The sequence below is a fragment of the Capra hircus genome, chromosome 14 (genome assembly GCF_001704415.2).
Source record: "Capra hircus breed San Clemente chromosome 14, ASM170441v1, whole genome shotgun sequence".
In the NCBI taxonomy this organism is placed as follows: domain Eukaryota; kingdom Metazoa; phylum Chordata; class Mammalia; order Artiodactyla; family Bovidae; genus Capra; species Capra hircus.
This window is the reverse complement of record NC_030821.1, coordinates 51,940,972-51,957,124: the sequence shown is the minus strand read 5'-3', so window position 1 is coordinate 51,957,124 and position 16,153 is coordinate 51,940,972. Positions and strand designations below refer to the sequence as shown.

At 41.2% G+C, this 16,153-nt stretch overlaps 1 protein-coding gene and 1 pseudogene across 2 annotated transcripts in view; one reads left to right on the top strand and one right to left on the bottom strand.

The window, feature by feature from the left end:
* The window catches only part of PDE7A (phosphodiesterase 7A), a 106,955-nt gene that overhangs the window by 47,627 nt on the left and 43,175 nt on the right, over window positions 1-16,153 (bottom strand). The window contains exon 1 of one of the 2 annotated variants that reach the window (XM_018058455.1): window positions 10,566-10,861. The exons of the other annotated variant lie outside the window; for it this stretch is intronic. Coding sequence (XP_017913944.1) covers window positions 10,566-10,625 — 60 coding nt within the window. The 5' untranslated portion in view covers window positions 10,626-10,861. Of the gene's footprint in view, window positions 1-10,565; window positions 10,862-16,153 lie in introns of those variants that run through there. 2 annotated transcript variants of the gene reach the window in all.
* On the top strand, window positions 15,576-15,752 carry LOC106502840 (annotated as a pseudogene).

Here is a 16,153-nt window from a genome sequence, read left to right as displayed (position 1 = left end):
TCGCTCACTTGTGTCTGACTTTTTGCAACTCCATGGACTGGGAATTTTCCAGGTCAGAATACTGGAGTGGGCAGCCTTTCCCTTCTCCAGGGGATCTTCCCAACCCAGAGATGGAACCCAGGTCTCCTGCATTGCAGGCAGATTCTTTTCCAGCTGAGCCAAAAGGGAAGCCCAAGAATACTGGGGTGGTTAGCCTATCCCTCTCTCTAGCAGATCTTCCCAACCCAGGAATCGAACTGGGGTCTCCTGCACTGACAAGTGAGCTATCAGGGAAGCTTGGTAAAGCTATCACTTTACCAAGTGAGCTATCAGGGAAGCCTGTTAGTAAGATATACTCACAAATAATATGTTTCAAAAATCTCTCTGTGAAGTATTCGCTTATCTTAAGGCTTATTTTGTGTAACTGTATATCTGACTTGCATTTGTTGGGTACCAAATACATGTGCTTGGAATGCAAAGTCAAGTGGGCCTTAGGAAGCATCACTATGAACAAAGCTAGTGGAGGTGATGGAATTCCAGCTGAGCTATTTCAAATCCTGGAAGATGATGCTGTGAAAGTGCTGCACTCAACATGCCAGCAAATTTGGACAACTCAGCAGTGGCCACAGGACTAGAAAAGGTCAGTTTTCATTCCAATCCCAAAGAAAGGCAATGCCAAAGAATGCTCCAACTACCACACAATTGCACTCATCTCACACACTAGTAGAGTAATGCTCAAAATTCTCCAAGCCAGGCTTCAACAGTATGTGAACCGTGAACTTCCAGATGTTCAACCTGGATTTAGAAAAGGCAGAGGAACCAGAGATCAATTTGCCAACATCTGCTAGATCATCAAAAAAGCAAGAGAGTTCCAGAAACACATCTACTTCTGCTTTATTGACTATGCCAAAACCTTTGACTGTGTGGACCACAGCAAACTTTGGAAAATTCTGAAAGAGATGGGAATATCAGACCACCTGACCTGTCTCCTGACAAATCTGTATGCAGGTCAGGAAGCAACAGTTAGAACTGGACATGGAACAACAGACTGGTTCTGAATAGGGAAAGGAGTACGGCAAGGCTGTATATTGTCACCCTGCTTATTTAACTTATATGCAGAGTACATCGTGAGAAACACTGTGCTGGATGAAGCACAAGCTGGAATCAAGATTGCTGGGAGAAATATCAATAACCTCAGATATGCAGTGGACATCACCCTTATGGCAGAAAGCAAAGAACCACCAAAGAGCCTCTTGATGAAAGTGAAAGAGGAGAGTGAAAAAGTTGGCTTAAAACTCACCATTCAGAAAACTAAGATCATGACATCTGGTCCCATCCCTTCTTGGCAAATGGATGAGGAGACAGTGGCAACAGTGGCTTACTTTATTTTGGGGGGCTCCAAAAATCACTGTGGATGTTGATTGCAGCCATGAAATTAAAAGATGCTTGCTCCTTGGAAGAAAGTTATGATCAACCTAGACAGCATATTCAAAAGCAGAGACATTACTTTGCCAACAAAGGTCCGTCTAGTCAAAGCTATGGTTTTTCCAGTAGTCATGTATGGGTGTGAGAGTTGGACTATAAGGAAAGCTGAGCACTGAAGAATTGATGCTTTTGAACTGTGGTGTTGGAGAAGTCTCTTGAGGGTCCCTTGGACTGCAAGGAGATCCAACCAGTCCATTCTAAAGGAAATCAGTCCTGAATATTCACTGGAAGGACTGATGCTGAAGCTTAAACTCCAATACTCTGGTCACCTGATGCAAAGAACTGACTCATTTGAAACGACCCTGATGCTGGGAAAAATTGAAGGTGGGAGGAGAAGGGAACAGCAGAGGATGAGATGGCTGGATGGCATCACTGACTCAATGGACATGAGTTTGGGTAAACTCCAGGTGTTGGCGATGGACAGGGAGGCCTGGTGAGCTGCAGTCCATGGGGTGGAAAAGAGTCAGACATGACTGAGTGACTGAACTGAACTGAAATACATGTTCTACTTTATTTTCCATTAAAAAAAAAATATACGGCATTTGCTCTTGAAATCTACAGTTGTGACGCAGACAAATTATAATACAATGTGATTAAGTATTACCATCAAAGTGGATAAGCAGATGGAAACTTAATGTCAAGAGATCATACAAGCCCACCTGAGGACAGAGCTTCTGCAGAGGTAGCCAGAACTGACAGAAAGACACAGTTCAGTGACCTCACTATGCTCTTCAATTAAATACAAATGAGTAAGAAAATGAGAATCATCAGACATGTGAACAAACCCTTTAGCTAGAAATCAATGAAACAATATGAAAAACCAAATGGCCCAGAAGCTAGCCAGACATAAGAGAATTAAAAACGTTAATGAGTGTACTCAAAGAAATGCTAGAGGACGCTGCATCTATTACACCAAAAAAAATGGAGTGCCATTGAAAGAGCACAGATTTAAAAATACATTTTGAGCTTAAAAATAAACCGATATAAAAAGCAACATTATTCCTAACAGCCCCCGAGTGGAAACAAGCCAAATATCCACCAGCTAACGAAGGTATAAACAAACTGTGGTACAGCCATACAATATATCATTCGGTGTTACTCAGTTGCAGAAATGACTGAAGTACTGATGCATGCTACATCACAGTTGGACCCTGAAAACAACGTCGAGTGAAAGGCGCTAGTCATGAGGGACCACAGAGCCTATGGTTCCATTTATGTGAAATATCCCAAACAGGCACATCCACAGAATTAGAAATAGACTGGTGGCTGCCAAGAGTTGGGAGCGGTGGTGGGAAATGGAAGTGAATGCTAATGGGTACAGAGCGTCAATCTGCAATGATGAGAACGTTCTCAAAGTAACCATGGTAATGACTAAACAACTCTGTGAATACGCTGAAAATCATGGAATTGGGAACTGTATACTTTAAATGGGTGAACTGGATGATATGTGAATTATACATCAATAAAGTTATTATAAAAATAGCCAGTATTGCAAATATGTTAAATATAATTACAAAAAGAAAAAAAAAAAAAAAACCTTTGTAAGAGCTGAAACACCTCAGCAAGTTCTGCCAGCCCCACTTCCACAGTCGCCTCCCTTCCTCAGTCTCCTCTCCTTGTTCTGTCTCAGACAACAGCATTTCTCACCTGCGCTCCTTGATGGGCTGCTGCCTGGCTGTCCTGCTACATCTCTTGACCCCCAGACCCTTCACACACGAGAAGGAAGAGGGAAGTTGCTTCCAGCTACTGCTCGACGTCCTCTAATGGCCCCCAAATACTTGGAATGGAGTCCACAGACCAAGCTCTCCATGACCTGCCTAGCCCTCAGTGCTACCGCAACTCTCTCTTTACCGGAGAGACCCAGCCGCCCTGGCCTGCTTGCATGCGCCCGAGCACACCGAACACACAGGCGTGCTACGGGCTGTTCTGTCCAGGACCACGGCAGCACCGCTTCCTTCCTCTGTCTCAGGTTCCAGATGAACCGGCGTCTCTTCGGAGAGCCATCCCCAGGCTGCCACACCTAAGGTCACCTGAGAGACCCCCTCACTACTCCTGGAAGATAGAGGTCCTCCTAACCTTCACCGCCGCGCAGCACTTGGCCGACCTATTCTTGTTTACGTGTTCCAAAACAAAAGCGCCACAAGAGCTAGAACCCTGTCTGACTTATTCACCGCTGTCTCCTTGGCCTCTAAAACTGCTATTATTTAGTAGATGCTAAATAAATACCCGGTAACTTGATGTTTGAGTGCATTTATTGTAAATAAGTCAGTGAATAATTTTTTACAGATTAAGTTGATGAATAAATTTGATGAGCAAAATGATGAATAACAACTGAGATGAAGACAAATTAAACATCTAGAAGATAAAATTAACCAAGCCTCCTACTAGAATCTAATCTCTGCGGGGGCAGGGACTTTGTTTAACGCTGTATCCCCGGATATAGAATAAATCCCAACATTTAGAATAGTGCCTAGCACACTCAAAGAAATCAATAATATTAGCTGAATAAATGGGCAAGCAAATTCTTAATAGAGAATCTAGAATCAAATCCAATAATATCCAGTAATTTTATGTATGCAAAAGGATTTAAAAATCTGTGGGGAAAATATTAATTATCTAATTTGCTATTCGGAAAAGCATAAAGCTGTACTATTACCTTTCTATCTACTCCAAAATAAATTACACATGGAACAAAAATTTTAATGTAAAAAAAAAAAGCATGAAAGTATTAGAGGAAAACATGACTATTCTTAAAAAATTTAAATAACATCAAGGACCTATAATGAATCACTTTGCTGTACATCTGAAATGAACACAACACTGTAAATCAGTTATACGTCAATAAATTTTTTTTAATTTAAATAGTGACACTAAAAAAATCTTAAATAGGAAGGACCTAATTGTTCTATAAAATCCAGAATACATGAAAAATAAATCAATTTGGCCACAAGAAGTTAAATTATGCATGGCAAAGTATATCATAAACAGGCAAAAGACAGACCCCAAATCACAAAAATTAAGTTGAAGAGTTATGACAAAGGGCTAATTTTACCCTGCTAATCTAAAAATAAAAGGAAAAAAAAAAGCCTCACAAATCAGTTAGCAAATAATGAATAACAGTGTATAAAAACAGGTAGGACATAAATATACTACTCAAGGAAGAGAAATAATAAATGAATAAACACAAGAAAAGATGCTTGACTTCATTAATGAAAGAAATACATGTTAAGGAAATGAGATGGTATTTTTACATATTAGATTAATGATATTCTGTCCTCACTAAACTCTGGCATGAAATTTACAGCTCTTTAACATACACCTAAAAATCTCAAGGAAAAATAACCATGCTTTTTACTATTATTATAAAGAAATTTTATTGCATTTAAAACCCTCATTTGGATTTAGCATGCAAAGTATTAGTTGCTCAGCGGTGTCCAACTTCTTGCAACCCCATAGACACACCGGGCTCCTCTGACCATGGGATTCTCCAGGCAGGAAGAGTGGAGTGGGATTGTCATCCCTACTCCAGGGGATCTTCTCGACCCAGGTATCGAACCCAGGTCTCCTGCATTGCAGGCAGATTCTTTATCATCTGATCCACCAAGGACAGAGCTCTCCAAATCATTGTTTTTATTCCCTTAATGCATGCGTGCTCAGTCGCTTAAGCTGTGTCCAACTTTTCTCCACCCCATGGACTGTAGCCTGCCAGGTTCCTCTGTCCACAGAATTCTCCAGGCAATACTACAGTGGGTTGCCATGCCCTTCTCCAGGGGATGTTCCCAACCCAGGGATCAAACCAGCATCTCTTATGATTCCTGCACTGGCAGGCGGGTTCTTTACCACTAGCGCCATCTGGGAAGCCCTACTATTTAAGAGAAAAACATCAATTAAAGTCTTGTATGATTTAATGAAGATGTAAACAAACATGCAAAAACCTCCAACAGTTCATGAAATATAAAAGGAACACAAGTTACAAGCAAAAATAAAATTCTAATTTTTGACACTGGCTGCCTCCAAGGAGGCTGAAGCACACAAAGGTAGGAGGCAAAACTACCAATGAATATCTTTTGAATTTTGTAGCATCCGGGCTTCTCAGGTGACTCAGTGGTAAAGAATTCACCTGCCAATGCAGGAGATCTGGGTTTGATCCCTGGTTGGGAAAACCTCCGACCTCCTAGAGGAGGGAATGGCAACCCAACTCCAGTATTCTTGCCTGGGAAATCCCCTGGACAAAGGAGCCTGGTGGGCTACAGTTCACGGGGTCTCAAAGAGTCGGATACGACTGAGCATGTTTGCACATAATTATTATATATTCACAGAATAAATCAACTAAAAAATACAGTAAGAATCTACTACAAAGAAACCTACAAAGAAGTGGATGATCGTGAATTCTAAGGGACTAAATCATACAGAACACATCCCTGGCAGCATCATGCTTAATAAAGTGTCTTCCACCAACAGAAGACCCTAAGCCTCCTACAGTGTCTCATCATAAACTACTTATTCGGGAGCAAACAGTTACTGTAATCACTTGGTATTAAAAGGTACAACTCACACCTGCTGCTCACATCCCCACCCCAAGATATTTAGCTTATTAGATTTCAGTTCAGTTCAGTTGCTCAGTGGTGTCCCACTCTTTGCGACCCCATGAATCGCAGCACGCCAGGCCTCCCTGTCCATCACCAACTCCCGGAGCTCACTCAGACTCACGTTCATCGAGTCAGTGATGCCATCCAGCCATCTCATCCTCTGTCATCCCCTTCTCCTCCTGCCCCCAATCCCTCCCAACATCAAAGTCTTTTCCAATGAGTCAACTCTTCGCATGAGGTGGCCAAAGTACTAGAGTTTCATCTTTGGCATCATTCCTTCCAAAGAAATCCCAGGGCTGATCTCCTTCAGAATGGACTGGTTGGATCTCCCTGCAGTCCAAGGGAAGCCTCCCCTTAATACCACCACGAGAGACGAAAATCTGCTAGTATGAAGGGCACAAAGGTGGAAATAAGTATTCCTACCAGCCAGATCAGATTCATGAAACCACAGGTATGACTGTGTAATAGCCTGTCATGGTCAGTACCTATCAACCCACTCGTATCCAATAAAACTTGAGTAAACAGCTTGTTAAAACAAATTGTAACCTGTTATCTCTAACAGTCCTCTTCAGGAAACTGGGTTGCCTTTTTTTTTTTTTTAAGTGTAGGGAAGGATATTTACTAAAAGAGGCACTAATTAGAGAGGTAAAATCTCATCACTCTAAGGATTGAGAAAGACTAATACCAGCTGTTAAAACAGTGTAAGTGAAAAACTGACTTGTTTAGTGGCTATGTCGAGTCCAACTCTTTTGTGTCCCCATAGACTGTAGGCCACCAGGCTCCTCTGTCTAGGGGATTTCCCAGGCAAGCATATTGGAGTGGGTTGCTATTTCCTTCTTCAGAAAAACTGGGTAATGAACATAATCTAGATTATAATTATGATATACTAAACTTATTTTAAGGTATTCACTTTAGACTTATTTATAGAGGCATCAGTTTAGATATTAAAATGGTAGAGTCTTAATCATTTTTAAAACTTGGCAAAAAGGGTTGAACTTAATTTTAAATATATTTTAACAAATTACTTAAGGATGTGCAAAGTATTCATTTAATTTATTACTAATTTAAGTAAGTCTGCTCCATAAATACCTAAAATTCTACCCTAAACCACAAGACATAACTCTTATGAAATAAATCTAAGTGAGACAAAAGGAAATATTTTTAAGAATGGACTTAAAAATGTGAGCCATCAATGAATACATTCTGAGTGATAATTTACTCATTTACTTGCCTCACAGATGAAGCTTAAAATGAATATCAAATTTGTTTCACTAAGCAATCTAGAAACTCCTTTTGGAAAAATGCACTATAAATTATTAATTATAAAAATGTGATTTCCATGTTAAGTGTTATTTTAAAAAATAATTATAGGGACCTCCCTGGCCATCCAGTGGTTAAGACTCCCAGCTTTCACTGCAGGGGACATTGCTTTGATCTCTGGTCGGGGGAGAACTAAGATCCCACCCCACATGCCACGCAGCATGGTCAAAATAAATAATTTAAAAAAGACCTACATTTACTGAAGGCCCAATTAAAAAAATAATAATTATATGTGCTTTATACACCAAGACTGCAGCTCAGGCTTAACATATATCTTTTTAAAAGTTTATCATTTTACAAGCCATATAGTTGTAAAATTCTATTTTTAATAAAGATAGTAAAACAAATTGAACCAAAATCCCAAGTCACGCTGTCAGTCATAAAACACTGTGAGCTATCATCCACATTCCCGCTCACCTCACCAGCGAATGGAAATAACTGAGACGCTCCTACTCGTGACTTTTCTAATTTAGCCATCCTGGGAACAGCTTGTAAAGCAAACTAGTATAGGTCAAAACACGGGCGCGGCTGAGCTAATCAGAAACGGACAGCAGCAGCACAAACAAGTTAAACAGTAAGGTTCCAAAGAACCTACAGCCACGAAAGCAGGAGTTCTGAGTGCCCGACTAAGACACTCGCCTTGAATCAGGGTGAACTGCTCCTCCATAAAAGATCTGACTTAGAAGGTAGATGACAAAAGGCGTAAAAGTCATTCCCAATATTAGTTAGGATGTAACTTTTAAAGACAGACATGTTGTGTTGTGTGCTTTTTGCGGGGGGGAGGGGGAATGCTGCGAGCCTTGTGGGACTTTAGTTCCCTGACCAGGGATTGAACCCAGGGCCCCAGCAGTGACAGTGAGAAGTCCTAACCACTGAACTTCCAGCGAATTCCCAAGGATGATGTGTTTTAAAGGGACTTTCCAGGTGGCTCAGTGGTAGAGAACTGGCCTGCCAATGCAGGAGACGTGTGTTCGATCCCTGAATTGGGAAGATCCCCTGGAGAAAGGAATGGCAACCCACTCCAGTGTTCTTGCCTGGAGAATCCCATGGACAGAAGAGCCTGGTGGGCTACAGTTCATGAAGTTGCAAAGAGCTGGACACAACTGAGGGGCTGAGCACAAGCAAGAAAGATATTTTAAGTGCTACGGTCTTTATCTTGTTCAACTTTCCCACTCAAGTAACCTGTTGTGCAAAAGTGTGTGTATTTCCCTTATGTGGTAAAGTAATGATTCACTAACTCTTTGCTGCACTCCTACTCTGTGCCAGTAAACGTTCCAAGTGCTTTCAGACGAAATCTCTCTTTACTGAACAAGACCTCTAGAGGTAGGTTTTATACACTCCGTCATTAGACGTGCTGTCACGGGGCCTAAACACAGTAGCACTGAATACATTTCTGGGTCACATTACAAAAAATGGTAACAGTACAAAAGATGAAGAAGCCCAAAGTTCTGAAAGCTTTCTCTGATGCAGTAAAGTGAGCTTTTTCAGAGTGTTTTCATCTTACACCTGGATGGGAAGAGCTGACTCATTAGAAAAGACCCTGATGATGGGAAAGACTGAGGACAGGAAAAGTGGGTGACAGACGATGAGATGAGATGGTTAGATGGCATCACTGACTCAATGGACATGAATCTGAGCAAACTCTGGGGGCTGGTGAAGGACAGGGAAGCCTGGCGTGTTGAAGCCCAAGGGGTTGCAAAGAGTTGGACACAACTTAGCGACCAAACAACGATTCATCTTACATAAGCCAGAAAAGCGTTCCTATCTGAGTGCCTATCCAAGACACGCATCCATCCATTGAACACTAGCCTCCAGTTCTTCTTCACTATGTAAATATACTTTTAAAAGTCACACATTGAAAATAACAGCAGTCTGTTGCTTAAAAACTTAAAACTTTGACTGTTATAACAAAGTAAAAAGTATCTTAAAAAAATCTACAATTCAACTAATCCATTATTAACTTGACCTTCATTCAGTAACTTGGCAAGCTAATCCTCTAAAAACAATGAGTAAAACGGTGTCTGTGTGACAAAATTAATTAATTTACAAAAGACAAAGATTTTAAAAAATCAAGCCTATTGTTTTTCTTTAAAAGATTTCTTCAGTCATGTTCAGTAAGAAAACAGGACTGCTTCAAGAAAGACACAACTATGCCTAAAACAGTATGCTGAAACATGAAAATACTACCTTATCAGGGATTAAAACCTCTCTTGAAAAAGATGTTTAACTTTATAGAAGTTTTTGTGTTGCTTACTAGCAAATGCTATTGGTCTTAAACATTTTAAGTTCATGTTCACACTTTTCAGTTTTCTTAATAAAGGAATAAAAAAGCTGCATGGTGGGTTAAAGATATATTCATTTTTACACAAGTACAGACAAAATAATTTTAAATAGTACAATCTTAAGTATTTCCTACTTTAGACTCTCAATCAGATACCAAATGACTAGCATTCTATCAAGCATTTCTTAAGCCTGGTCTTTGGAATCCAAATTTAAGATCAACAGATACATAACAAAATAATCTTACTTTTTTCACTATAACTAAGGCATATATTTCAGTAGCAACAAGACCTTAAGTGAGAACAGGCTAGAAAGTGGTATTTAGTTTTTTTTAAAAAGCTTACAATTGCTTAGAAATCCCCAGTAATTATACTTTGAATTTATAAGTAACATAAATTCGGTATCTCCAGAAGAGAATGTTTAAAATATGTACAACAAAAGCCCAAATTGTTCAGTAATTTCATAACTTTAGAAGCTGAACTTCTTTAAGCATAAAAACTTGATTTTTAATGGCAATGGAGACTTCAGTTTGTCAGCCCAGTGGTAGTCTAGTTTTTGGATAACTTCATCTTGATCACCCTGGCACAGTAAATAGACATGACATTAACTAGTTAAAAAAAAAAAAACAAAAACAGACTTCTTTTAAAGGCATGATCCTGAGCAAAGTTACTTCGGTACCAAGAAATGATCCATAAAAAGCCCTTGAGGAGGAATAGGTGGGAGAAAAATGAAAATGACACACAGTAGCATGACAATAACATGAAAATGACAGCTGACAGGTAAAACCGCAGCACTCCTGTAATCAGAGAAACAGAACCTGAAGCAAAAGAAGAAGCCCCACTAACCAGTCCATTCCTACCAATGTATAAACTAAAGACTCATGTCACCATCCTAAAAATAAAGATGGCCTACCTTAGAGGCGATCCACTTGATGAGAACCAAGGCCAGACACCAGATCAGTGTAATTCCCATTGGGTCTAGGGAAAGTCCTGCCGCATAACCTCCCTCCTCGCCCAGCAAGCAAAGAGCAAGGGAAACTCGTCAGACCTGACAATAACCAGCTGTCCCGAAGCAGGAGAGAGGGGAATGCCCGCCCTGAACCTCACACAGCTGCCTTCAAACAAGGGTCACATGACTCCGAGAACGCGCTGCCAGCCGGCCTTCCTACCGGCGCGTGGTTACTGCCACAGCCCAGAGCTGGGGTGGGAGAGTCAGTGACGGGGGGACGAGGAGGGGAAAAACCTTCGTGACAGCCGACCTAACAGTCCCACACGATGTAGGCAAACGAGGTCTCTGGCTGGCCCCAAGCTCGTCCACAACCTTAACATTGGCACTGCTTTCAAATAACCTTCCCCCAAATGTCTGGCAGCACTAAAAAAAAGTGCTCATTTCTTCCATAAAGACCAGCTCCACAGGTAGAATTGTCCTGGCGTTTAAAAGTATTAGCGCATTTTATTCTACCTTTTCAACTTTTAGTACTGAATGTGTTCAACCTTTTCTTTCCTTTGGAGCTAGGGTTACTTTACGAATGTTAGGGGCTTTCATAGACACTGTTGTGCTATATAACATTATAATTCACGCATTCTGGATTTATTGACAAAGGCCAGCCTATCTGCATGTTTTCAAGCAATTATAAGTACATTACTTCCAAGCCCTAACTGAGATCCAGCGTCTATGATAGCACCTGTGCTCCATGTCTCACTCTGCTCTCAGCTATGAGTTGGGGGCTCGGTGTCAGCAAAGTGGGCCTCTGTCCATCTCTGTGATCTCTCACAGCAGCCAGCATGAAAGGAAAAGACTTTCATGAAACTTTCATGCAAGTATTTCTCAAGCAGCAATTAGGGACCAGGCCCTTGGTGAGATGCCAGGGGTATTCAAGTGGAAACAGACACTGGCTCCTGCCCTCCTGAAGCTTTCAGTTTAATCAGAATCTACACGAAGCAAAGACTGTAAATAAGCACAACGCTGCAACTTAAACAAGTGCGATGGGGCTGAGGCGGGAATCGCCAACGATGCTTGGGCCTGACCTGGTTAGGAAGTGAGGAGCTTCTTCCCAGGGGCCCTGAAATATCCCCGAGCTGAACTGAAGGGGCAAGAACGTGAACAGGATGGGAAGATGATCTGTGTGGACGTGACAACGCATGACAAAACCAAGCAGAAGATTCGGGAAGAAAAGTAGACGAGGCTGGAACGCAGGTTATGGGATGGCCAGAAGGGAGATTCTTTTGTCTTCATCCTAAAAGCTAATCCCAACCTGCTGGACACTTCGGAGGTTTTGGTCAAGTGCAGCTCGGTGGGATAGGCTGGGTGGGCACTCAGGAGACCACAGCAGAGGGGATCACAGCTCTGGCTGGGGGCGGGGAAGGGGAGAGAGGTAGACAGGCTGGGAAACACTCAAGACAGGACTGCGTCAGGGACCACAGTTCACAGCGAGACAAAGTCATCTGCCTGGTGATGGGACCCACATGATGGTTCTAAAATATCTGAAAGTAGCCCCAACAGTTCAAATACCAGTGCTGTTTTCATTATCCAATCCTCAGTACAAAGAGGGCATTAAAAAAAAAAGTTAATTCTCGACCTGTTAAAACAAGGGATAAATTCAAATTAAACAGGTCCAAATCAAAATTTTTCTAAATTTAAGCTATACAGGAAACATGGCCATGTATTTCTCACTACACCTTATATATATCTCTTCTTTCCTCTGAACAAGCTGTGATGCTAATCCTTGCACACACGGAGACAACTTTTTTAGTCTGTCAGGAAACTAGGTGTGACATGAGACTGTCAGGGTCTCAGATTACTCTTTGGGCAATAAGGTTCCAGCCAGCAAATTCAAAGGATGCCCAGGACAAGGACAGAGCAGCTGAGTGGAGTCAGCCACGTTCCCAGGAGAACTGCTGGTGGTCATCACTCATTACCTGCTGGGCTGGGCTGGGCAGCATACACCGAATGAGCCTGCTGCCTCCATGCTCAGCCCAGAAACACTACTTATCCGCACAGTGCCCCGCCAATCAGCTGCTCAAAAAGCTGAGTTCTAAGAAGCAAACACGATACTGCTATTTTTGACACAGTACTTAAACATTTTGATGTATGTCTTATAGGTCAATGGTGAGGTCAACAATCTGCACTTGCGTCTTGTCTAAAAGGGAAGGTTGGAACAATGGAAGAGGAAGAAGATTGGAATTGAGACACAGAGGGGAGAAAAAGAAAGGCAGTTCTAAAACTTCTCTCATTGGAAGGAACTTCCGTTGAGATTATTCCATGATCTCCAAACTACTGGGTCTGGAGTCAAGAGCCTGGGTTTGCTTCCCAGCTGTGCTGCCAAGAGTTGAGTGAACCTGGGAGAGTCACCACCTTACTTGCCTCCCTTCACAGGAGTTAAGCCACACCTGTGCAAGAAGACCTTGCTCAGAGCAGGCTCTCAGAAACATTTCAGTCCAGCCTAGTCCAGCTGCTCAGTCGTGTCCATGAATCGCAGCACACCAGGCCTCCCTGTCTATCACCAACTCCTGGAGTTTACCCAAACTTGCGTCCATTGAGTCAGTGATGCCATCCAGCCATCTCATCCTCTCTTGTCCCCTTCTCCTCCTGCCCCCAATCCCTCCCACCATCAGAGTCTTTTCCAATGAGTCAACTCTTCCCATGAGGTGGCCAAAGTACTGGAGTTTCAGCTTTAGCATCAGTCCTTCCAGTGAACACCCAGGACTGATCTCCTTCAGAATGGACTGGTTGGATCTCCTTGCAGTCCAAGGTACTCTCAAGAGTCTTCTGCAGCACCACAGTTCAAAAGCATCAATTTTTCGGCACTCAGCTTTCTTGACAGTCCAACTCTCACATCCATACATGACCACTGGAAAAACCATAGCCTTGACCAGACGGACCTTTGTTGGCAAAGTAATGTCTCTGCTTTTGAATATGCTGTCTAGGTTGGTCATAACTTTCCTTCCAAGGAGTAAGCGTCTTTGAATTTCATGGCTGCAATCACCATCTGCAGTGATTTTGGAGCCCCCCAAAATAAAGTCTGACACTGTTTCCACTGTTTCCCCATCTATTTCCCATGAAGTGTCAAGTCCAAATTAAATCAGTAAGGCCTAACCTTACTGATGGTAATGACCTGACCTCTCCAGCTACACTCCAATTCTGGGCTTAACAGAAACCACGTGGTCCAGGAGGGGAACCGGTGCGGTGCCTGCCCAGCACCCAGAGACGTTTTTCTGAGTCCTGGGAGGGCCAGGGTAATTTTTCACACCAGTCAACAGACTGGCTCCCTACAATGGTTCCCTAGCATCCCTTTCTTCAATTTCCACTACGTATCTGACACTGAAATACAGAGGTAATCAAGACACAATCCTCCCAGGTCACAAAACTTCCTATTTGAATAGAAACAGCAGGGACTTCCCTGGTGGCCCAGTGGGTAAGGTTCTGTGCCTCCCGTGTAGGGGGTGCAGGTTCTATCCCTGGTCAGGAAACTAGCATCCCACATGTCTTGTCACATAATCAAAAAATTTTCAATAGACATAGCTACGGTGCTTATGCCTAAAATCATAGCTCCTTTGTTGCCAATGACACATGTACATCATTCAAATCTCACAAAAACCTCAGGCAATACAGTTTTTTCTTAGTATACTTACCTTTCTTTAATGGCATGAATCTACTGGCTTTAAAACTTTTTATTATTTTGAGATATGAAATCCTTACTACTAATGTATCTTGACAAATTATAAAGCTTCTCTTAATAATAAATTTCAATAAGATGAAACAGAAACAAAAGCTGTTATCAAACTGTATTAATACTCATCTATGATATTATATTACTACTAGAAAATTACCTTAAAAATTAATCTCTCCAAATATAATTATCCCCTAAATAAATAGTTGCCTCTTTTACAATAATAACAAATGTATTCTTTTATATTAACACTTCTCACATGTCTCAAAGCCTGAGTGAGACATGACGGGGTAACAAAAAAGAGTCACTTGACTATACTAGAAAAACTCATGCACAGGACACAGTTAAGCATTTGAAAACAGAATTTGATACCATAAGGAAAAAAAAAGGTATAAAATCCTTTACCTTTCTGGGGCTTATAAAATATCTGAATAGTCAGGGTATTAAAAGCAAATCTCACTATTTTAGGAGCACAGTCAATGGAAGGAAAAGGTACAACTTTGATCACTGTGTCTTAGAGAACTAATCCAAGTACACATTTTACCCCTGGGGCTCTTTGCCACTCACAGGACACCTGTCAATCTTGGCAATAGCCTTTAGCTATCCATACAGAGACTCAGCATGTCCTTCTCTTGACCAAATTAGGCTAACCTCATCTGCATTGACATCAGTGTCTATAATTTTGGAATCATGTTGACAGGAATAGTCTATCCCAGAGTTCTTTTTACGAATGTAGTGTCTGTTGAAACCATAACCAAATTTATAGTAGAAAAAATGTGAATGCAATAGTCACAATTTCCAACTGTGCCCTTGTCATTTTGAATTCCAGCCAATTTTAATAACAAATAATAAATCAGGGTGAGCTTTTTTTTTTTTTACTGATATTTCTACTAAAATTCCTACTCGTATCAGAGCTGATCATTTTTCAAACGTTACGAATTTCAAGATCTACGAAACTGATGAAAAATTGTCTTGATAAGTAACAAAAATTATTTTAAAACTATAGTGAAATGGGACTTTTATCAGTTAAGACCTTTGTTAGTACTCTGAATTAAGCTTTCTATTATATATTTCTGTCATCTCAGTATTTAATGGCAACGAATAAATGATTAGTCCTAGTATGAAGGAAGTAATAAAGACACCCTGACAGTTTACAAAAAATTCAAGTCTTCTGGTCCATGAAACTACATCTTATGATATGAAAAGAACTGAGATTTGCTTATTGAACCAGTGTTCAAAATATTTTTAAAATTATGGGAATCCTGCTCCTCACCACATTTTCTCACAAGATTCCCAGGATCAACTGATTCCTGGCCCAAAGACAAAAGGAGAATAGTCCTATTCCCCAATGGAATCAAATGAAAGCTGGTACTATAATCAGGTACAACTCCAAGAGAAGATGCTGCCGGAGAACCAAGTTGGGTCTATAGGAAGCCTCATACAACAGGTGGCACATGTATGGAATCTGAGTCAAGGTCAACTGCATCTTACACTGAGAACATTGCTACTATTGTAACAGCTGGATGTGTTTTATTGGGAAAATGTTTTTTCTCTTTGCGTCAGTGTTTCTGCACTAATGCTCTGACTCACTAATAAATGTGAGAACTTTTGTTGGAAAAAAAAATTATGGTAAAGTAGAAATGGCCACAATTACCAGAAGGGGGAAAAAAAAAAAACCCAATGGTGTGGCTCCTACAACTGTAGAGTTTGGACTTAAGTTGCTAGTATAAAAGACCAGGAGCATGTCACAGACATCGGCCACCTTAATTTCCACAAGGCTGCACAGTCTCTGGATGCATCCTTAAGAAGAAAGCAGAGCACTGTTAGGCTG